This window comes from Cavia porcellus, unplaced genomic scaffold (assembly GCF_034190915.1).
Source record: "Cavia porcellus strain 051 isolate PalLab524CR breed Dunkin Hartley unplaced genomic scaffold, mCavPor4.1 scaffold_21, whole genome shotgun sequence".
In the NCBI taxonomy this organism is placed as follows: domain Eukaryota; kingdom Metazoa; phylum Chordata; class Mammalia; order Rodentia; family Caviidae; genus Cavia; species Cavia porcellus.
This window is the reverse complement of record NW_026947504.1, coordinates 33014699-33039254: the sequence shown is the minus strand read 5'-3', so window position 1 is coordinate 33039254 and position 24556 is coordinate 33014699. Positions and strand designations below refer to the sequence as shown.

The window sequence follows — 24556 nt, the reverse complement described above, 5'->3', positions numbered from 1 at the left end:
ACACATTTATACACACACACACACATACACACACACACACATATGTTCTTTTTATCAACAGGCTGAGGCGGAGGTTTACATTCTCCTGCAAGGCTGACAGTGCATGAATCTTTCCTGCTCCATGCCTGGGCACACTGAATATGTGTGAGGAACCGGCTGCTTTCCTGCAGGGGCTCAGGCAGCACGCTCTGCTGTATGTGATGTTTATAATCCCTAACCCCAACCTCAAAAAGCGCTAGCCTTGTGCTATGCAGAAGAGGAGGTAGTCTTAGCCAAGGTCTGGCTAAGCTGGTCAGGCCCAGGCTCCAGATCTCTGCGACAAGCCTGTGGCTGTCCCAACAGAGTGCCGGCTCCCACACAGCCACATCTATGCCCCTACACCTGCATACTCATCCCCACTGCCTGCTCAACTCCTGGTCTCCACCTGTCTCCAACACACAGCGTCTCGAGGTCCTTCCAGCCATGTGTCTCCTGCATCCGTGGCCTCTTTTGAGCATCCATGTGACTGAGCCCAGCACCAGCCCAGCTTTAAGAACCTCGGAGGCCACAGGGGGCCATGCCCATGTCAGAGAAAACAGAAAACACGAAAGAGCATCCTTATAGATAATGCCTTTCTGTAACATGTTTGGGGTTTAGAGTTTTGTCTGGAAATTCTCACTTTAGAGCTGGTGATATGACCCCAGGATACAGCCCTCTGGTATTTCTGAGGGCCCTGAGTTTGATCCCAGCATTGAAAAAAAAAAAAAGGAGAGAGGGAGGAGAAAAAATTCTCATTTTACTGAGAAATTACTTATGCTTGTGTAGCAATTTTGTGTATACTTGAGACTGTGAGTTTTAAGAGGGGCAATGGGTTGCTTTCAAATATGATAAAACTTACTGGGCTTATTATCAGGTATTAAGACAGATGTAATTGTACAGAGCTACAAATGTGGACTAATCTCAGCTTGTTGGGGTCCTCTACTGCTACTTGGAACCTATAGCAGTGCTTCTTGTGAAGACTCAAAGCATGTTGCAGGTCTTTGGAAGCCTAAGAAGTATTGCGCCTTGTGCCTAAGCTGTCTGAGACACTGGTCCTCAGTGTGGTCCGCACGTGGTCTCAGACACAGGTCCTTCAAGCCTGATGCTGCCTGGTGTGGCAATTGCTACAGACCTGAGTGTGCGGCCCCACACAGTCATGATTTTAAGCTTAATGAAGACAACATTCTTTTGTCTTCTTGACCGATAATTTTTTATAGTGACTAGCATAGCCATGAACAATGAATGTGTAATGTGCTCATTAAAATATAACTCTCAGGGCTGAGGATGTGGCTCAGCGATAGAGTTCTTGCTTGCATGCACAAGGGCCTGGGTTAAAGCCCCAGCACCACAAAAATAAATAAGTAAGTAAGTAAATAAATAAATAAATCTCCCAAAACACCAAAACTTCAATGGCATAGATCCTAGATCAATATCCCCTTCCTAAAATATCAATATTTATTTGAAATGATACTCCTAAAATTTCTTAAAATGTTTGAATTGTTTTTTTAAAATAAAAATCTGCTTGGGCCAGGCATGGTGGTGCTTGCCTATAATCCAGCCCTTGGGAGGCTGAAGATTGTCTAGAGTTTGAGGCCAGCCTGGGCTACACTGCGACTTCCAGGACAGCCTGAACTGTATAGCGAGACGCTGTCTCACAAACAAAACAAGACAACAAACCCACAAAAACAAAAACAAAAAAATTCGCTTTATCTTCATCACTTTAAAAGATGCCCCAAGTAAATACAATATAAAAGCAACACAAAGGAGGAGTTTGTAGAAGTTATTCCACTTTTAGATGTCTGTTTTATGCAGTGAGTTACGGATTTCCCTCTAAGCACTTAGACATTCCATAGCCCTAATATGGCAAAGGCTTTCTATTATCGTAAGTGTCCTCGGGTACACAGAAGTCTCCTCTGGAAGCACATAGATTGTCCACAAATGCATTCTGTGAACATTTTTAACACATGTGATAAAGCAGACATGAGTCACACACCCAGTTGTTAAGTCGGGGAGGAGCAGGCTAATGCTCCACGGGAGAGATAAGGGCAGAAAGCCGCAGCTTTGTGGGAGAAATTCCCACAATCTTCCACATTCCAGTAGATAGTAACAACTCATTAAAAACACCTCCACCTCGAGTATGCTCAAGTGGACAGTAAGCAATGTATATGAATAACTAAAACATGCACCATTAAGCCCGTGCTTTCACAGGAGATGCTCATCCTGGGGTGCAAAGATTGGCCTGTAGCACTGTACCCCAGGATGAGATACAGCTTCTAGATCCTTGCTGATCACCTTGCTAAATCTGGACTCTTCTACCCTGTCACTTTCAAACTGGATCGCAACCCTGTCTCACCTCAGGACAGGGTCCGCGAGCCTGGGAGTCAGCGTTCATGTGGCCGTGAAGAGTGTGCAGTTTAAACCTCGCCACACACGGTTACATTCTTAGAGAGCATCCAAAAGGGTTAAAGTGGAGCACAATGTGCCACCACTGAAACCAGGTGAGGAGGAGGGAGAGAAGAAAAAGCAGAGAGAAGGCCGGGGCAGGACGAGGCAGGGGTCCTCTGCGCTTTCCTCACCCACGGCCGCCTACCTCTTTCCATTATTGTCCCTCAGCATGGCCTTGCCCATCACTCTGGACTTGGTCTCCAGCTCCTGCACCTCCTCCAACAAGGTCTTTTTGTAAGTGTGCTTGGCCCTGTGTGGAGAGGAAAAGAAAAACCATGCATGAGAACCTGGTGCAGCTTTGGCTGTCCCGTCTGGCTGTCCATGCATACCTGCATACTTGGATGCCCTCTGATGAGCATGGGGCTTGGGACACCATGCAGCGTTCACAGGCTCTGTGGATAACACGAGCCCTGCCCCATCTGCACAGCCCAGAAGCATCCTGACTGAGCGCTGCAGGCGTGACCGGACCACAGGTGGCAGGGTCTTCCCTGGAGCACTGATGGCCTGCAACCCTGGTGGACTGCCCACCATGCTGACCAAAGACCATGTGCGGTCTATGCAGATCCAAGGGTCAGCCCCTGAAGCTTTTTGCTGTGGTTCCCGAGGGCCCAGGAGATGTTGAAACCCTCACGGTGGTCCTGTCCCAGATACAGTCAGAGGGCCTAGAGGTTAGTGGTTCTCTCTCTCCCTATGGTGTAAAGATCACCATCACAGAAGGAATGGGGGCTAGGATGCCTCTCAGTGTGCTGCCTTCCATGTCCTCATTAAATAAATCCCGGGTGTGCATTAAACAGCTGGGAAGCAACTGAGACTAAACAAAGCCAATGCCGAACTCCTGATAGAGAGGATGTGCGGGAAGGAAAGGGATTTAATAAGCCTTGGTTAGATAAGGGAAGAAAAACCCTATAAAACAAGCAGGCACACAGATCAGTAAGACAGGCTGTTTTCCTTAGTACAAGAAGCTCTGTATCAGTTTCATTAGAAATACATGTGCAGGCCCCGTAGGTACCAGAACTCAAAGACACGGCAAGTACTGCGCGCATCTGCATGGAGGGGAAACCTGTGTTCACGGCACACCCAGAGGATAAAGGCAGCTTCCATGACTTGTGTCCTCCTCCGGCCCTCTGGCTTCAAAGACAGAAAGCCCGTTAAGATAAGGCCTGGTCACCCAACACTCCACGTTAATCTGTAATGGGGTATCAGCAAGGAGGCACTGTATACCCGCCTGTCATCTTTCCCCACAAAGTAAACAAGAGAAAGCCCTGCAGGTTTTAACACCTAATACCTTAATTACTTGAAACAGTGTTCTGAGACCCAGGGTTGATAAAATACCGCAGTTCAAAGCAGAGATTGTGGAATTTTAACTTAAACTGTAAATGAGAAAGGCCAGTGTTTTGCTGGAGATAGGAAAAAAAGATGTCGCAATGTATACTGTTGAGTAGTACCGAATGTTCTGGGCGCAAGAGCACCTTTTATCTACAGGTTAGTGGGGCTCTCCTGATAATAAAGTAAGCAGCATGCCCCACCACTCAGAGGGACCCACACACACAGGTACAGGACAGTCTTGAAGGATGAGCTTGGGATGGTTTCTTCCTAAACTGCCCCCAACATGCTCTCGATTGGTTGGGGGGTGGTGGGTGCTTAGGGAAGGATGGGTGATTCTCACCCTGCCTCCCGCTCCTGCTCTAGTCTGTCCCTCTGCTTCCTAACACTGTGAGCTAAAACACTCCTCCCCTCCTTTAAGCTGTGGGTCCGGATGTTTTGTTCCAGCAATGACGGAAAGCTCTCTCACTCTTCTGGGACTGCCCTCACCAGAGTGAAGAGGGTCGCTGAGGAGTCACTGGAAGACCCACTGGGCTCAGGGAACAGGAAGGCTATAATTTAAGCAAAGTAAAGAAGAACATGGCAGCCAGCACCCTGGCACTGCCAGATTTTACCACTTACTAGGTGGTCTAAGAGAGCATGAGTACCCCCATGCTCCCTCCAGGGAAGCTCAGCGGGTGACACTGCATCCAGGATTAGATCCACAGCGCAGTGCACAGACTGTTGGAGGCACCAGAAGGGAAGCTAGCAACGGAAATCATTTTCTCAAGCACCTCTATCTATTAAGGCCTAAATTAGAAAAAGGAGTCTAAACTCTCCCTGTCAAAGTCTACACGAACTTCTTACTTATAGCTTATCAAGTCAGCCTTTTAAACATTAGCCATTGGCCAGAGTTGAGGTGTGGGTCACACTTTTGACAGAGTCACTCTGATTATCTGGACATGGCTTAGCTGTGGGAGCCAGGGCTTGGCTCATCTCATCCTGCTCAAGACACCAAGTCACAGGGACAGAGCAGGCAGTCTGGCTCCTGACAGAGGCATGGACTGTGAGCTTCCAGACACAGCGAAGGCTATCTCCAAGGCTCTGAGGGACATTCTGAAGACAAGTTTTTTGCTTAGGAGCTTGACCTTTAGATCTTTTTATTTCCGAGGCTTTTTTCTGGACCCCTTCTTTTGCATGCAAGCCAAAAGGAAATGTTAAATTCTAACTGTGGACAAAAATACAAATAATGGGCTTCAAAAGAAATTAGTTTCCTTAGAATGTTAAAAGGCACCCAGGCTCATTTGTACGTAGAAACTGCTTACTATCTTTATTGTCACTTGGCTGCCTATCTGGGATGATGACACGGAAATGGAGACATTCTAGAGTTGGGGACTGTATTGCATGATGCCTGGTAACAGACAAGAGATGGTTTGATAATGGGAGCCTGCCTCTTCCGGGCTCTGTGGCCTTGAGCTCTGTATTATTTTTATAAAACAGCACTAAGGAATTTCTCCCAGATGATGAAAATTTGTACGTGGCAGCTTACCTAAGCATCTGTCAGGGTTAAGTATTTTGGAAGAGCGCAAGCTGAAGGATATTAAAGTGGTTCTGGGCAATTTATGCTTCATACTTCTAATAATACTGCATTAGCCAGGTATCACATCTGATCAATTATTTTAATAAAAGATAGGCTAGTGTGGGCCCTCATAAAAGCTGTGGCCAACAGGGTAATAGGACAGGCATTTCACAGCATTCCAAACCTGACTTAAGTTAGTCTATAATGGATCTTCACCCAGAAACTCGATAAACTTCATAGAAAAAAATGGGTGAATTACCTCAGTCTGGTTTTTTTTTTTTTTTTTTTTTTTTTTTTTTTTCATTTTTATTCTTAACAGCTCAGGTCCTGAATTGGAAGTGAGAGGCTATGAAAATAGAGGAGAAATTCAAGGTGGAGTAACTAACTCACTTTTTAAAGCACTTGTAGAGGTCTTTAAAGGTGGGCATGGCCTGTGCCGGAACTTAAAAACCCTTTAAAAAGAGAACGTGTCCACCCAGGCATGGTGGTATGCACCTGGAGTCCCAGCTACTCGAGAGGCTGAGGCAGGACGATAGTTTAAGCCTGGGATTTGAGGCCAGCCTAGGCAATGCAGGGAGATCTTGTTTCAAGGAAAAAAAATGCAAAAGAAAGTAACCAGCATAAGGACACCAAGCATGAAAAAGTTTCCATGGAGACTCAGAGCAAGCTGGAAGCCCTGTAGCAGCATCACAGGTTGCTGTTAGTTGCACGAATTCTTCAGGGTGTGGACTCAAGTGACTGCAGCCTGGACAAGTACTCTGGGTCCTGGGTTCAATCACTAGCACTTGCCCCCTCCCTAAAAAAGAAAAAGGTGTCCTCCATGGTTCCCTAACTCCTATTCATTCATCTGCACCTCTTCCCACCATCTCAAGGTGTCTCAGAGTCTACCGTGCCTCGGTATATCAGACAGCTGAAACGAAGTGGCTGCTCAGTGTGCAGGAGGAAAAGCAAACAGCACATTCACGAGAGCTGCAGCATGGAAAGCACATTAGGCACTGTGACCTCACTGGAGCTGATCAATTTAACACACGCTTATCACATCAGAAGGAGCCTCGAATCTACTTGCTCCAACAGTATTTCTGGATTGTTCTTCTATATTATCTTATTTGCAGAAATCTCACTCTTTGCTTATGGGTAAAATTAAAGTTTACATTATTTGGGAACTAGCTGTTTTTTTATGTTGTATGCAGGTATGGAGATTACATTTATTCTCTCTCTATATTATAAATTACATTATGTTTATATATGTTTTGCAATCGGATCTTGTCAGATTGCCCAGGCCGCCTTCCAATAATCCTCCTGCGGGCTGTTGGGTAGCTGGGAGTAAAGTCTCACAGGCCACTGCACCCAGCTGGAACTGATACATTTTGTTTTAGTAGTACTGGCTATAGAACACAGTTTGTGCTAGGTAAATGCTGTGCCATTGAGCTACATCCCTAGGCCCAAATGGTGCAGTTTAAAACACAGGAGTAAACTGAACATGGATTCTTTACTATTTAATCTACATTTCCACTTCTTCTTGCAGATCTGCTTACAGACTTGTAAACTCACTCTCCACACAAATGTTATTGGAAGCTTCATTTGAGATGTAACACAGGCCCCATGATTGGAGGGCCAGGGTCCTTGTGATTCACAAGACTCTTGTTTTTGGGGAGAAGGGTGACTCCAGACATTAAATAGGCATTGCAAGCTGGGCACCCGTGTTGTGCAAATGTCCCAGAAGACTTAAGGTACTCTAATAGCAGACCAACATGCTAGGATCTTTTCCAGTCCCGCAAATAAAACAAAACCAAAATGCTTCTAAGAAAGCAGAGCTTCCGGATGTCAGGAGGGGCCGTTCTGAGAGTGAGATCTCATCACGCCTGGGAGGAGCCGAGTTTGGGCCTACAACTGCTTCACAGGATGACACACAAGGCCAGCTTTCCTGGCTGCTGGCTCCCACCACCCTTCCTGTGCCCATCCCAACGGTCTGCCAACTCAGCGGCAAGATCCCCAGAAGGGGTAAGCGAATTTTCACTCTTTCCACAGGGTGGAGGGGAGAGCAGTGTCTTTTGATATTTTTCTTTCTTTCCTTCCTGCCTTCCTTCTTCCTAAGACAGGGTTCAGAGTGGCCTTAAACTCATTATGTAGTAGAGGCTGCATGACTCATGGCAATCCTCCTGCCTCAGCTCCCTGATATTATATGCTTGGGATTACAGGCATGTGCTATCATGCCTGGCACGTTTATTCTTGTTAAAATGTAAATGGTGATAATTTGGCAGTGTGGGTCCTACAACAGGACCAAAATCAAGCCTGGTTGAAGGGAATAGATAGATAATTTGCTCCATGGACAGGAATTTGTACTTGCAGCATGCTGGAAGGATCAGAACCGGAGACACAGACTGCACAGCCCACACTCTCTGGGAAGAAAGAACGTTTTTGCTCAGGTCCCACTTGGCAGAATTAGTCTCAATAGATGATGTTTTCACAAGACTAAAGACAGTTGACAAAGATGGTCTGAGACTAATTTATAAGCGTACTTCTACATCTTGATCACTATAAAAAGGCCATCTAATGTGGCCAAGGCCATATTATATTTAGCTAGAATGAATTAATACTTGCAAACTTCAACAAATTCAGATAGGGAATAAATCTATTGTGCTACTGACTCAGGGAACAAGAGACAGAACTTACAGTGCAGCTATTAACTGAAGAAAATTTCTTTCTTGGTCACAATCTATGTTTCATTTTTGAGGATTTTGCTATTTACAGAACACATTTTCAGCAAATAAAATGGGAACATTTAAGAAGTTGTTTTTTATTCATAACTGAAAAATTAAGTAGGCACCAGAAGAAAATGAAAACTATGCTATAAAATTCTCCCCCCATCTCTCTCTCTGCAGTGTGGTTGGCTGTCAAGACAATGCCAAAACAAGGACTTTCCCAAAAGGCATCCTTAACTGTCAGCCAAGAATAATTTTCATCGAGCGTGGGAGGAATGGGGAGATAAAAATGAAATTTGATGTCTTTTCCCTGAAGGTTTGGATTAAAGTCTCAATACTCTACCTTACGGCCTTAAAATAATTATATGTTGCCCAAAGTAAATCCCAGATAGGACTTCTCAGTGTTCAGGGAAGTTGGAGACTACTTGTAGGAGGCGTTAGGGCCCATTCAAACCAAAGTCAAGATTGCCTCATTTGGAGCAATCTCTCTTTGGCTCCTGGATGAAATTAAAATTTATCTTAGGACTTAGTTATTTCTTTTTGCACATTGCAAGCAGACATTTTATAAATGATGTATTTTAGAATAGAAACAAAAATTGAGTATAACTTATTTTATTAACTTACATGGTAATTTTGTCTTTGTGATTTTTTTCATGATCCTGTAATTTCACTGTGTGGAAGAATTTTATTGGAAGGAATCCTTTCATGAATTTTTGGGAAAATGAATTTTTTTTTCATTCTTGTCACTGACTTCCATATACATGATTTTCTGGTAAGCTAAGGCTGGGCCATACTTGTGATCACTTATCATCAGCAGTTTAAGATGCTAAAAAAATATTTCCTTGTTGGAACTTAGGATTCTGGGAAGCCAAGCAAGCACTTTCCCTCCCTGGTAAGCAGTGGCCGTGTGGCAGACTGCAGCCCTTCCAGGGGGAGAACCAGCAGCAGGTCCTGAGATCCGCACCATGTTGGAACTTAGGACGCTGTGAAACCAAACAACTAGCCTGCCTCCCTGCTAAGCAATAGTGAACTACTGATACACGGTCTAGAGTCAAATATCCCACTTCCCCTACCCCACTTCTCATGTCTCCCCCACCCATTAGCAAATGGGAACCAAAAATCTGAGTGTCTCCTGGGAGGTTGACCATAGCAAATAAGGGGGACTTCCTTCTACCATCTCTTTGAAGGCAAATATTTTTATTACTGTTTTGCTCTTTTCTGATTAATGGTACTACTCTATTCAATATTCTGTTTTGATAAGTTCTATAGTGTTCTATATTTCATCTCATTTTGATATATGTGATTGAAAGAACAACTACTATAAAGATAACAAAATATACTGTGATACCTATTACTGTTATCCCAGTAACCTGCTGTGAAGTTCTGTACTAATTTCACAGTACGATCTTAGTTGGCTTTATTCTGTCTTGTTCTGTTGTATACTTTCAAAATAAAATTAAAACAAAAAATTTCCTAAGCCTGAAGGCATGACTTTGTATTTACAAACCGTTCCTTACAGTTATGTATGAGATAATCCCCCTGTTCACCTTCACCTGCATGCAGTCTCTCTCAGGACTTTCTGTCTGTATGAATTTTCATATTGGGGAAACACAATTTTTCAAAACAGCACAACATAAAACTTCCTCCGACAGGTGACAAGGGACCTGACTTTTCAGAGTCCTCTGGTTCCTTTTACACCCGCTGACAGAGCGCATGTGATACAGCAGCAAGGACAGGCAGGCGACACTCAGGGCTACAAATGCTTTTCCACTTACGCTCTCCACGCTACATCTTCCATCAGACACGCCGTGGGAACCAGGAACAACCCCAGCCAGAAGTGGGCGGAGCTCAGGACCCTAGAGGCCTGCAAGAGACAGAAGTTGAAAATATTATAAAAAAATTTTTTTTAAAAAGACAGTGTGATAGAATTTAATCAGTGTAAAAACACCACACAACAGAAAAGCAACAGAAAGCATGAAATCCAGTGAGGTAAACCGAGCACCCGAGGAGCTTGAGAAGGGCCCGGGGAGCTCAGCGGACTCCGGATCTGCAGGGGCTCTCGCCCGCATTCCTTCACTTTGTCCTGTGTTGTTTCTATCTTGCAAAGAGCTTCAGCACCTTTCCCCTAAGAATGCTACTCTAAATCCCTCCTAGAGAGAACTGCTGGGGCTTCGAAACTTCTATGGAATAAACTTGGTTTCCCTGCCTTCTTTCATTCATTTGTGCTCACAGCCCATTCCTTCAAGCATCAGCATTCAAATCTCAGCTACTTTGTGCAAGGCTGTTACCCTTCCCCACCCAGAAGATTCACAGGCTGGAATCCCTGGCTTCACACAGGTTAAAATCATGCAGTGTCCTCTGCCTGAGACATAAGAGTATGGCGTGTACTGAGAAGCTATCCGGTGGGATCTCTGGGAAGGGTTCTTGAAGACAGAACGTGGGATGTGCTGGAGACATAAAAAAGATTTCAGCAGCCGGAGGGGTGGAGGGGCAGAGGTTCCAGGGCGGGATGAAGGATGAGGAAGGGTGGTAAGGAGGAGCACAACCTGCCTAGTACTTTCCTGCCCCGGCAGGTGAAGCAACAGATGGTCCAGGGTGCAGAGCTGCAGGGTTACATTAAATGTCAGGTGAGAAACTCTGGGCGGAGCAGGGGGACGGAGTGGGGAGTGCAGACGCCTTACATGTCAGTTATGAGTGAGTCACGTCAAGAACAGGGAGCTGGCTGATGACTGCACCCTGGCACCGTGCAGGTTGGCCACTTGGGACAATGACCAGAGTGAAGTGTGACTGGATCCTTCACGCTTGCTGGCTTGTTTTTTTGAGTTCTACAATCATTTATCCTATTGGAATAGACACATCTTGCTAGAACTGTTACACAGTGAGGCAAGCCTTCCAGAGGAAGGGAAACAGACAGGACACACTGCAGGGACCCTGGGAGTGTCTAGGAGGGGCTGAGGCAGGAGGACCCCAGGGAGACTCCTTTACGCTGGATGAGTGCTGCATTCACCCTGGGAAACCTGGCATGCAAGCATCAGCTTACTCTCTGATTTCCATCTTCTGCTCCAGCAGACAGATGGTGGCCCTTGGTGCTCTGTCTGTCTCGTAGGGCTTTTCACAGTCTCCTGAGCAACCACTCCTGCCTGCTGGCCGCATCCATGCCTAAACACCATGCTTTGCCTCTGAGCTCCAGCACATGGGCCTGTGTGCGGCTCTTGGCATTTATAACAGTTAAACTGACAAACGGAGGTTTGGGGTAAAAGAGCCCAACTCTGCGCCTGGCACGGGAAGGTCTGCTTTCTTCTCCTAAAAACAAAAGTACATTGGAAAGAAAACCTTAACAATATGAGTTCGTGTTTCCATGTCAGTTGCATCTCCGAATTCATCCTGAAAAAAGGGGAAAACGAGCACAGAAGCAAACCAAGAGTATTCAAGATTGTACTGTATTGGCAAACAAATTAGAAATATATATCCATGAAGAGGACTAATGAAATATACGGTAGCATCTGTGCAGCCTGAAAGAGACGTACAACTATGGGCTGACATAAATGTAATAATATGTTGCCAATGAAAAATAAGGGTTCTAAGACATCTAGGAGACTTACTGTGGAGCTGAGAAAGTGAAGTTGGTTCAGGGATTCAAATTGAATATGAATTGCCCACTCTGGCTACAGAGGGAGACCTAGGGAAAGTGACCCTAAAATGCGAATCCTTGCTACGCTGACCATTTTAAACCAGTCCCTTGGGATCAGTGGATGCTAGAAACTGCTTTTCTCTGCACTTCCTTTTCCACCGAAAGGCCAGATTCACTAAGGAAGGACACAGCTGTCCTCAGTCTTCTTAGCAAATGTCATTAACCAAGGGTGATAAAATTGTTTATCACAGAGGATATGAAAGATCCTGGGTCTGAGCCTAGCACTACAAAACCTAACACACAAAACCACAGAGGAAGAGATTGAAAATCTAACACTACCCCAATGGCCAGAGGAACCTCGTCCTTTTTGGCTCCTTCTATCCCCTAAAAATTGTTTACTGTTGCTCTAAAATTGCCTGCAATCCCCTTCTTGTCTTCTGGAAGTGTATGCTATGGTTTCGAACTACAAAGTCCTCTGAGGGTCTCATGATGGGGCTTTGGGAAGGTGCGTGGTCATAGGAAGGGCTCTACTCCTCCGTGGAGTAATCCCGAGATGCACAGGTAGCTGAAGCTGCTACCTGGGGTCTCATTGGTGGTCACTGGAGGGTGAGCCGGGAGAATGTACCGTTGTCCCTGGCTCCGCGCTTCTTTTGCTAAGTCTGCCATGCCCTTAACATTCAGCTTCCAGCTTGCCTTCAGTCTCAGAAGAGACTCCAAACTTGAATTTTTTCAGCAATGCTAGAACTGTTAAGACTCATGTAACTATTAGAGATGGATTAAATGCATTTTGGGTAATGAGATAGACACAAACCTCTTGGTGGCCAGCAGCTGAGTGTCACGGTTTGCACCTACAATGTCTCCCCAGAGTCTCATGTGCTCAGAAGATGACCAGATCACGGGGGTACTATACTCACTGGCAGATTAGTGCATTGACAAGTTCACGGCTAAATGTGTTTAGGAGGCGGGGGCTGGCTGGAGACAGGACACTCAGGACGTGACCTGGGGTGATGTATGCTTGACCCTGCCCCCCCCCCCCCCCACCGTTTCTGCTGTTGTGAGGTGGGCAGCCTTTTCTACTCCCTTCAACCATTCTGTTTCTCTCTTGGAGCCAGCCACTCACAGACTGAAACGGTAAAACCATGAGCCAAATTAAACCTTTTTAAAAGTGTGGGTATTTTGTTCCAGGGATGGAAACACTGACTAATACAGTTAAATAAACTTCTAAGCTTCTAGACCTCACTGGGTACTTCTGTATTGACTCATCATGTACATAAATATATATGCATTCTCTCCCATTGATATGTCTAATCCAATTTATTTCAAAAACTACTACAACCTTCCAAAGGGACAGGGAGAACTATACCAGTGGGTTACTCTCTCTTTGTGTTAGGTGGTAGTCATTACAAACATGTCAATATACAGGAGTATATAGCTTCATCTATATAATCGTGCTTTGGTACGCCCTCATATTTAAAAAGCACCACAGGACTTCGAAAACAGTGGGCTGGCCCAGTCTTGATAGTAACGATCTACCCTCATACCAAAGAAACACAGAACAGACGCTGAATCATATTTCTTTGTCTATCTCTACTTCTTATTTCTCTTGCTGAAAATGTTTTGTTTAAATGGTAGAAAAACTCAACACCTCCTCTACAATCAGGAAATCTCCAAGAACAGGCTTGGATTAGCCTGCTTGATGGAAAGGTCACCAGAGCCCAGCAGAATCTGCATTTCCTCCTTGCTACAGATGTCCAGGCTGGTCCTGGGGCTGTGAAGGGTCCCTGTGCAGTCTCTATTTGTGAGGACACATGCAAGATCTCTGGGAGGCATACTTGTCCAAGGACACAGTCAATTCACAAAAAACCATGCTTTATTTACAACAGATTCTGAAACAGTAGGATTGAAGCTCCTATTCAAATGAACTAATGTTAGGCTGACATTTGGAAGTATTGTTCTGTTGTTTGGTTTAGAAAACTAACACCTGTAAATGTAATACAATATGATATAATATAGTAATTTTTTATAATTTAAAAACAAAGAATGATACAGAATTTTTTTAAAAGTAGGAAATTAACACTAATATATTGTATATTGCCATCTTACAAGTAGTTGTTCATAATATACTAATTTTATAGGTGTGTCTTATAATGCTTTCTGATCTGATTTTTAAGATTGAGATTTGGGGTCCTGAATCCTACTAAGGCCACAGCTTTAAAATATTTATTGAGCCGGACTTGGTGACAAGTGGCACTTAATCACATCCCTTTCCGAATGCTAGTAGGAGAGGCTTTAACACAAACCACAAGGTGCTAACTTGCCCAGTGAGAAGGACTCACCTTCAGTTAGGAGGACTCAGCTAGTAGCTACTAATTGGTTAGTAACTATGGTGAAGGTTTGGAAAACTGAGAAGTAAACTAGAAGAAAGCGGGTGTGGCTGATAAATCAGCACAGGCTGTTGGGAGGCGGACATAGAACTGGGGGCGTGTCTGATGACAAGACCAATGAGTTGCGTGGCAGTGCCTTGGGCTGAACGGGAGTATTAGCTAAGGACACACACAAGCCAGGGGGTCAGGGAGCCACACACACCTATCCAAAGTAGTCCAGGATCAGCCTTTGCCATAAAAATGGTGACACCCAAGAAAATGCTTCGAAAGGAGCCTGCAGAACTGGACCTGGATAATGAATTTGACAAGATGTGACAGAGGCGAGGAGGCGACAGTTTACTTGCGAGGAGACTAAGATCCTTTGTGCATCATCACGATGGGCCAGGACTTCCTCTAAGGCACCGCTTTGACTACAAGGTCCATGCTGAGAACCAATAAACCATCTGTGATGGCTCCCACCACCTGTGGCCAGAGTGTAGCGTTGGACAGATTCAAGTGGAGGTTCAGGCTGCCCTTGAAACTGTTCCCTGCCCTAAGTTTGAGGAGAATGAGCTTCCTTCTCTTCATCTGTATCTCCAAAGAGAGGCAAGAGAAAGCATCTGGGTTTAGACTGTCAGCTTACCTTCCACTTAACACCCAAAACACCGGCCACCAACTGAAATTTTAAGTTAAAAAACAAACACACAGGGTACGGGAAGAATTCCCGTCCATCCTCACAAAGCAATAATCACACGAAAACAAAATGAACAGAACCCTTGATGACTGGTGACTGAGTTTCAACACTTGCGGTTGCATTCCACACTTCCTTTCTTGCTTCCCTGCCCATTACTTTTCCCTCTTAAAGTTCTCTTCCACTTACAGCCCAGCCCAAGGGAGCCTCAGCTTTGTGTTTGAGTTAAGCTTTCCAAAACCCTTGTTTGCTATGATGTGTGTAGTTTAAATACATTTTCTTCCCCTTTTTACTGTGAGTGCTTCAGGAAAGATGGCAATGTGAGCTCCAGATCTATCTGCTCAGGGTAGCTATGTGACAACTCCTGCCACTGGGTGTTGTGTACCCCTCAAAAGCCTTGCTGAGAGGCAGGTGTGGTGCACACATCTGTCACCTGCTAAGAGTGCAAACCCTCAGCGATCCAGGAAGGACAGATCGGTTCTCACTCTTCAGTGCAGCAGAAAAGAAAAAACAAAGCACAAACAACAACAACAATCTGCAGTCAGATAAAACATGCAGTGAGACCACACTAACCTGCTGTAGGCAGGAGGAGGCCACTTCCAGGCTGAAATTCAGTCCTCAGTTCCCACAATCATTCACACTCACTGTTGCCTATTCAAAGTCCCTATGTAGTCTGGTGCCAATAGCGAGCTTAGACTTACTGCAAAAGGGAAGACAGCTCAGCTTAATACCTGCAACCCCCTCTGAAGAGGAGCCTATGACGCACTCATTTCAGAAGCCCTGAGCGAATGCAAATGTATTTGGTAAGCAACCGAGCATCCTTGTACCCATGATAACTCACAAACCACTCTCCTGTCCATCAACTGAGGAATGGATAAAGAAGTCATGGTATTTTTATACAATGGAGTACTACTCAGCTAATAAAGAATGATCACATTGAGATATTTATAAATAAATGGATGCAACTTGAGACCATACTTATATGGTCTCAATGAAATAAATATTTCTTATATGAAATAAATCAAACTCACATGTATAAATACCATATAGTCTCCCTAGTGTAAGAAATGGTAAGAGTACGTAAGATTTTATGGTAATCAAGATTCCCTATTACATTGCTTTGAAGCCTTATAATGTTTTCATTTATTAGTTGGAATGGTTTTATTCTGTTTTGTTTGATTTTGTTATCTGTGATGATATGAACAGCTATTTTGAAGAAAACAAGACATATGGCAGCCATTGCTGATTTAATATCATCTTGCTTTGAAGTCTTCCCCTGCTTTTGTTCTTCTGTTTCCATTGGTTCTATCATGTTGTGTCCTATTGGATTTTAGTATGTGTGATAGTATAAACAAAATTTTTTATGATAAATGAGATAATATAGTAGCCATTGTTCACTTCCTGTTATTTGGTTCTGAATGCCCTGTAATACTTGCATTCTCTTGAATGGTTTTATACTGCTTTGTTATGTTTGATACTATTGTATGTGAAGGTATGCTCAACTATTTCAAAGAAAGAGATATTATGGTAGCTACTGTTAATATCCAGTTGTCTTGTTGGAAGTACTGTGTTGTTTACATTGTTCCGTTCTGATCTGCTTTGTTCTGTCCTCTTTTGTCTTAATCTCTTAAAAAAAAAAAAAAAAAAAAAAAAACCACTCTCCGTAACCTGTGGCACAAATACCTGCTGACTCACCCTTCCTCTGGTGGGTGAGATCAGAGAGTTGTATAAAGACACCATTCTAGAAACCTAGTGGTATGAAGCAAAGCAAATATAACAAACACATGCTTTTCAACAGTGGGCTTCATTAATGCTTTTGTCACATGGGAGGTTTATCCACAGATCTTGCTATTGTGAAATCCCAAACATGGTGGTGGCTCATTAACACAACAGGACAAGGGTTCTTTAAAAGCACCCCCTGTGCATGGACAATCATATCCATCCTCCCAGGCATATCCATCGCCTCCCAGTGAGACAGTGCTTTCTAGGGGTGACAATGTAAGTGCACCAAAATGCATGACTGCCCCAAGAGTTTGACAACTGTCTACCCCTCGGTAACTACTGCACACAGAATCCTCTTCGGTCAACCTCCGCGCCCAGGAAGAAACTTCTGCCCTACTTTGCCATAACAGCTGAGAGTGGTCTTTCTAGACCTCCATCTAAGTGGAAGGACAGAGTATCTGAGTTCTTCTGAGACCGGCTTCTTTCAGGAAACACAATGCCTTTGTTGTTATATGCATCTATAACTCATTCTTTTTATTTTTTGGATAGCATTCCATGGTGTGAATGTAGCACACATTGTTTTCTTGATCTCCTGTTGACGGCTGTTTGGGTTGCTTCCAGTTTGGGCCTATTACTGAGAATAAGGCTGTTGCGCACATGTTTGTACAAGTCTTCTTTTGTGAACACGTTTCCATTTTTTTTTTTAGGTAAACACCTGGGAGAGGGAGTGCTGTGTCGCATGGGAAGTGTATTATACGCTTTTCAGGAAACAGGCAGAGAGTTTTCCAAAGTGGCTGTTTGAACAGAGCAGTGTGTGAGTACTCCAGTGTGTCCTGGCCAAGGCTGGCGCTGGTATTTTATGTTTTTATTTAAACCAATCTAGGGGCTCCTTGGGTGATGATATCACACATGAGGGGGGAACACACTGGCAAACATCGACACCACGCCAGGGGCTGCTAAGAGAAAGGCCCCGTGAGGAGTGAGGGGGGCCTGCTCTCCCCTGAGTGGCAGAGGAGCCCAGACTGGGAAAGGCTCCAGGAGGAAAATGTGGAAGTGAACGAGGACTGTCCCTGTCCCCCTGTCTGGTCACAGAGTGTGGCGCACACCTTTAGTTTTAACTGATGATAACATTTTAACTGCACAGACGGGCAAGAAGACATTACCCAAACAGGGTGTGGAGGCACGGGGCTCTGTTAACTGTAATTGAGACAAAGGTAAGATCCCCCCAAATCCCTCAGATTCTTGAGTTTTCTTTTACAAGTAGTGATCATTTTAAGTTTTCTGTTTTTTTCTTTAATTTTAGAGAAGAAATATTTGGTTTAATCAAAGAGCTATAAGTGTATTTGTTTGATTTTCAATGACTTTTTTTTTTGTCTTTTTCGTTTTTATCGGTACTGGGGATCGAACTCACAACTGCCTGCTTGCAAGGCAGGCACTTATGCCACTGAGCTAAATCCCCAGCTCCTCCAGTGACTTTTAAATACTGTGACAGTCCTCCCTTAGTATTCATGGGGATTGACTCCAAGACCCCCAAGACAGCAAAACCCAATGATGCGCAGATGCCTTACATCAAATTTGCCCAGAACTTACATACATATATCCTCTCGTAAACTTTAAATAAGCTCTAAAGACTTGTAATATCTAAAATAATGTCAATACTGTGGAAATACTTGCTATATATATCCTTTAGGGAATAATGGCCAAAAATAAGTCTGTCCATGTTCAGTATGAGAGTAATTTTTTTCCCTCATAAATTTTCAATCCATGATTGCTTGATTCTGCAGAGCAGCGGCTACAGATAATGAGGGCTGAATTTTTGTGGATATAAGAATGACAATTCTGCATAGTGCTGAGCAGGATGGGGAAATCAAGGCAGAGAAATAGTTTATTGTTGCTCTGCGAACATGTGGCCCCTTTTATCCAAGGAGAAAACAGGGAAGGTTTGGAACAGGTAATGATAATTTAACATAAACAATTGTACTTCCTTCTAGTTTCAGGAGCAACATAACAAGAGCAACGCTCGCTGACACGCGTGAGGTCTCTCGCTTTCGTCTTTGGGGTGGATTGGGAATCCCTCTACCAGCCGTGACTCTGCTCTGGTAAGGATAAGAATACAGCTTCCAGAGAACACACAGGGGACGTGCATTTGTAACAAGCAGTGTTTCCAGGATATGCAGAAAACCGAGAGGTAGTGTCCACCTTCTTGAAGAGCAAAATGCAATGTTGAATCGTCACAAAGTCCTGGTCATGTGGAATATGTTTTCCATGGAAGAACAATCTCTAGGCAGAGGCTAATGGAGGGAGAGCAGGCGACTTTATCATCTGAGCCCTGAGTCCGGGGAAGAGAGATGATTACCCCGTCTGCGTTATGCCAGCTGTAGCCGGAAGGTCCAGGGCAGCTGAGTGTGTCAGGCACAGCTGAAGCTTCTCTTCAGCCACCTGGAGCCCACAGCTGGAACAGAAGATGCCACTTTCATTCTCTGGTGGTTGAATCACAGCTAGTGATACAATCTGTGGGTCAACCTCCGAGGTGGTGCACAAGGAATGTGTCTGCAAAGGACTGAAGGGAGTGTTGGGCACATGTCTCTGGGAAGCCCAGGGACTGGAAGCTTTCCAGCAAAGGTCTGGACTACAATGGCCTGAAAGGCCTGTGTCCATTTAGGCTACCATAACAAATTACTGGGTGGTTCAAACAATGGATACTCATTTCTTCAGAGAAGTGGAGGCTGAAGCGTGATGTTGGGGTGCCAGCAGGGCCAGGTTCTGGTGAAGGTCCTCTCCTTAGCTAGAAGATACCCTCATCTCAAATGTGTCCTCACGAGAGAAAAGGCAGCACAGTGAGCTCTCTGGTGTCTCCTCTTATAAGGGCACTACCATTAGTATGAAGGCCCTACCCTAATGAGCTCATCTAACTCTAATAATCTGTGCATGGTTCTATTTCTTAATACCATCCCAGAGGAGGTCACCATCGCAACATTTGAATGTGGAGAGGGACATGGGTAGCCTACCCCTGTCCCTGTGATCCCAGTTCTATCATTTACTTAACTACCGCATCTCAGTTTCTTTCTTTGCAATTTGGGAAAATATAATTCTACATAAGGCTTCCTTGAGGCTTAAATAAATTAACATAGGTAAGCCACATAGAGAGAACCGGACACACAAGAAATATCTTACATACTCCCTGTAACTAGCTGATTTCTTTTATGCTACTGACTATAACCACAAATCTTATTTCGACACCCTCAAAGTGGTCAACAGCAGCGTACAATGATGTACCATGTACAATGAATGAGTTTTGATAGTTTTGGTCGAGAACAGGGTTTAAAAGATTATGATCTCTTCCAGACAATCAGAAGAACCCTCATCACTGCCATCCTCAGGTACATAGAGGGGTTGAGCTACACGATGCAGAATCCCCAAACTGTACTGTGAACAAGCTGCTTACTGGTGACAGGAAGAAAGTGTTCATAGTGACAGTGGTGCAGATGAAAAGCTAAAATCTGTTCTTTACGCTTGATTATAAGCACTATTTACTTGTGCTAATGCTCATCGCTGCCTTCCATTTTTAATTTTTTCCTTTTCCATTCTGCAGTGCTGGAGATGGAACCCAGGCCCTCGTTCATGTGAGATCAATGTTCTATCCCTGAGCTACATTCCCATCCCCACCTTCTATTTTTATTAATTGACTAAGATGAATCTCCTCATATCCCATTATGCCAGGGTCTGCTTCTTATCTCTGCAGGGTCACGCAGAGTCACAATCAGATGTCACACTCAGATCTTGGTGATCATGAAGGATGTTCACCAAGAATTCTGTACCCAAATAGAAAACTAAAAAATAAAGCAGCTGATAACTGGTCATGAAAAATGTTTTCCACTTAGCTCACATCAGAAGACTTCACACCGTGCCTGCCTGAGCTACATTCCAGGAAGAAGAGGGGGATTCTCCTGGACTGTACCCCACAGCCAAAGCTGCGGTGTGGGCTCTGCAGTGAGTAAGGTCTCCCATCATACGGACTCCACTGCTGCGGTGCAACCAATCCTTGGGTATCTGCATATCTCAGCCGTCTCAGGAATACAGAGAGGTTTCAGAGCTGGCTTCTCTGCAGACAGAAACCACAGCTGAGACAGTCACCACCATCTCTGATTCTGATAGTGAGTGCAAAACACCCCAAGAGGCTAGTTAACCTCCTAGTGCCTCAGTTTCCCCCTCTGAAACCATGATAGCAGTAACACCTGCCTGTCAGGGATGTCGTGCCTCAGACATGCTTGCTGTGCTCACAGGTTCATGTGTTCATTGCACTCAAACCCCGAGATGCTCTGGGCTGAACCTTCAACAGTAAGCATCCACTTTTTCCTTCCTCAGACTCTACCTTGCGCCCTCCCCCTACACATCTGGATAGTGCTTCATGCTAATCTTGAGACAGCTCTAACTGTAAAGTGACTTAGCTGGAGCAAATGAGCTCAGTGACTGGAGTACAGTACCAGGCGTCTGATTCCCTGCCAGCTGGCCACGGTCCATCCCTCAGCCGGCCTGCGCGGAGCAGAACAATCCAGGGACCCCTTCATGAGACATTTTCTCCGGTGTTTGCTTTAACTCTGACAACTGCAACTGAAATTTAGCAGCAGCTTGTAGCCCCTGAGGGATTTCTCTCTTTCTCTCTTTTTACTGTTCCTCCACAGTAAAGTTTATGTTTCTTTTTTGAAATAGAAAAATGTTTTTTTTGGGGGGGAGAACTTAATAAAGATTTCACGATAACCCAATGAAGACTGAAACGTTATTCCCAAGTACCACGCTACGAAACTACAATATTGCTTCCACTGGCACTGTAGCTCAGGGGGATAGCACAGGGGAGGCCCTGGGTCCCCTCCAGGCACTGCAAGACACACAGACAGACAGACAGACAATTTCCTGCTTTTAAAGCTCCCTTTGCTTTCATAAAACTAATAATTTCAAAGCAACAAGCAAACTGTATCCCTTCTCAGTATGTGTCATTCTTGGTTTACTTAGGGGGGACACAAAGATGCACGGAACACATTCCCAAAGACCTCATCTGCAGGGATCTGGGCACACTTGTTAGACACTCATCTGCTTTTACACACAGCTGTGGGCACACAGGACCCTGCAGCATCCCCGGCAGTAACTCCACACTTCTCAGAAGGGCACTTCACATAACATACACAGAGGCTACTTGCCAAAGTCCACAGGTGCTCGGGTCCTGATACGAAATGGTACATATTTGCACAGAACCTATACTCATCCTCCGGTGTAATTAAAGTCATCCCAGATGAATTATAATACCTAGAACAGTGTGAATGCAATGTAAATACACTGTGCTGTTCAGGGAGCAAGGATGTGGGGGCTGGTGTATATTTAGTACAGACAGAATTTTTTCTTTCTGAGTATTTTTTATTACCACAGATGGTTAATTTCATGGATACCGAATCTGTGGGTACAAAGCAGTGAATGTATTTTTTTAAATACTAGAAGATATAGAAGAATATCTTGATTATCTTGACTACCTTTAAGAAAATATAAAAACAGCAAAAACTAATAAAGGAAAAGGGATATTTGATGGCATTAAAATGGAAAACTCATGCATGAAAGATAACATGAATAAGACAAAAGAAAAGCCACAGATGGAGAGATTTCCAGGATTCCCTTCCTGGGAATTCTCTGGAAAACTCATCTAGGTCCACGAACAGATACATTCAGGAATGTTCACTACAACATTTTTGGAAATTACAAAGAAAAGAAAAAGAAAAATTTTAGATACCAATAGGAGAATAAATAATATTTGGCACATTTATATAACTGAAAATAACATTAAAACAAACAAACTATGCTATCACTATAGATAAAACTTCAAAAGCAGTTTAAGGAAAAAACCCACTGTTGAAAACAAGGCATATGATATACTCTCTATACATAGAATTTCAAAGTCCCATGAAATCAACACCACCTATTGTTTATACTTTCTCCAGGCCTCTACCTAGAGAACACACATCAACATGAAAGTGATCAGAGCACACCTGTCCCAAGGTAACTGGGGGACTCAGCAACATCACCCATGCTCACACACTTTTAAAATGATACCAAGCAAGTGGTACGCCAGTATTGGATCAGGCTGGTCTCTGTCTCTCTGTCTGACATTTGTCACAATTTTGGTAAATTTATTCTTGGAGGCCAGTCATGGCTCAGTGTTGCAAGGCCTAGCAAGATGCTGTTGTTTTTGTTTTTTTTTTGTGTGTGTGTCTATGTGTGTTTTGGTGATGGTGGTGGTGCATCTGGGTGTGCACACATGTGTGCATGTGCGAGTGTGTGTATGTGATGCAGGGCAGCAAGCCAGGGCCTGGACTCTGGGTAAGAGGCAGCCCACAGATACAGACTCAGCAAGCTCAGTTTAGCAGGTGCTGCTGCTGAGGTTACACAAGGGCAAGCGGGCACAGCTTGTCTCCAACAGCTCACGGCTGGTACAGGAGCAGAGAGGTCCACCCTAGGGCAGAGCAGAGCAGCCAGGGTTCTAGACAAACGATCTTAGGGTGGAGCTCATTTTGAACAGAGGGTACAAATCAGGGCATCAGCTATGACAATTTGACTGAGGACAAAAAAAGATGCCTTTAAATAAGCCCAAGGGCACACGGGAGCCTGGATCAGTAGGAGCACTGGCAGATGGGGAGGGTGGGGTCCCCACAGATGCAGAAGCCAGCAACAGGGAGAGGCAGGGCTACAGGCTGTGAGGCTCAGAGATCCCAACTTCCTGGGAGAATTTGGAAGGGGCTGGTTTGGACAGAGGCTAAGGAAAAGTGGACGTGGAAGCCTCAATGAAGATGAAGGTGTGCAGTCTACCGTGTCATCCCTTCTTATCTGTGGGTGATACCTCCCAGGGGATACCTGCAATTGTGGGGGCTCATATATGCTATATGATTTCCTACCCACATACAAGATACATTTTGTTTCATAAATCAGGCACAGAGATTAACAATAAATGATACCACAGATTATAACAGTGTATTGCAATAAAACTTATGGGACTGTGATCTCTTCCTCCGAAGGGTTAGTTCAGCATAAACAATGTGCTGCCACCAAAGCTGGTCTGATTACCAGGATGGCGAGGACGGGACTAGTGGGTGGGTAGACATTATTCCCAGCATAGCTACACTGGACGGGGTGATTCATCTCCTGGGCAGGAGAGAGTAGGGTGCTATGAGGGTTCATCGAACCCTCTCAAAGCAGCATGCCATTTAAAACTTATCAACTGTTTACTTCTGAAATTTTCCATTTAATATATCTGGACCTCAGCTAAGTGAAACCTTGAGAAGTAAAACTGTTGATGAGAGGGGACCACTGCACAGGTCCTCTGGGCTCGCCACAGCCAGGCAACATTCTCAGCCCAGTCTGTGAATCAGCTCACTTCACCCTGCTGACAGCACAGAGGGAGGTACCCCTACGAGTCTTCTTGGTGAAGTCCCCTGGGCAATGAAGCTCAGTGTCTCTGATCTGGGCAGTCAGCATTTCACCTCCAAGCTCAAGCTCTCGGCCTCTCACTGGAGGCTTGACATGAACCGTGGAAACACACAAGACTGCGAGGAAAGGGCATGCATGTTAAGAAAAGGCTTGAGGCTGGAATCTGTGTGATAACTATCATAGTTGGAGCCTGAAAAGCAGTAAACCTCAGTGATGTCTAGGGAGGAGGAAGTCCCTGTTTGGAGCTGTATCTGGAAAGAGAGGGAACTTTCAGGGAAGATGCTGGGAGAGGGTAGGGGTGGGTGTAGCATATTACATGTGGAGGAAAAGTAGCGGAACTTTCTCAGAAGAACAAGATGGCCCCGGAAAGGAGGCAGGAGGGAGAAGGGATTCTGCAGGGTGAAAAACCAAGAGGGGACCATTAAAGAGTGGCCTAGGATGTGTGAGAACAGTGACATCAGGAGCCAAGCCTGACGTAAGGGGCCAGTTCTTCGTCAGAAGGAGACCCCATGAGGAGATCTCCGGGTGCTGCAGATGTTGAAAGTGTTGAGGAGGTGGCCGGTGGGTCTCTGTGGCCAGGGAGAAGCCAAGTCCATAGGTTCAGAGCACAGCAGGAGAGCACCAGAAGCCTTTGAA

At 44.7% G+C, this 24556-nt stretch overlaps 1 protein-coding gene across 2 annotated transcripts in view; it reads right to left on the bottom strand.

Annotated features, from left to right (window-relative positions):
- Atp8a2 (ATPase phospholipid transporting 8A2) overlaps positions 1-24556 on the bottom strand; it is a 627840-nt gene that overhangs the window by 41734 nt on the left and 561550 nt on the right. For both annotated transcript variants that reach the window (XM_063232530.1, XM_063232531.1), the window contains exons 34-35: positions 9822-9910; positions 2609-2713 (exon numbers count right to left, since the gene is read on the bottom strand). In XM_063232530.1, coding sequence (XP_063088600.1) covers positions 2609-2713; positions 9822-9910 — 194 coding nt within the window. The remainder of the gene's footprint in view (positions 1-2608; positions 2714-9821; positions 9911-24556) is intronic.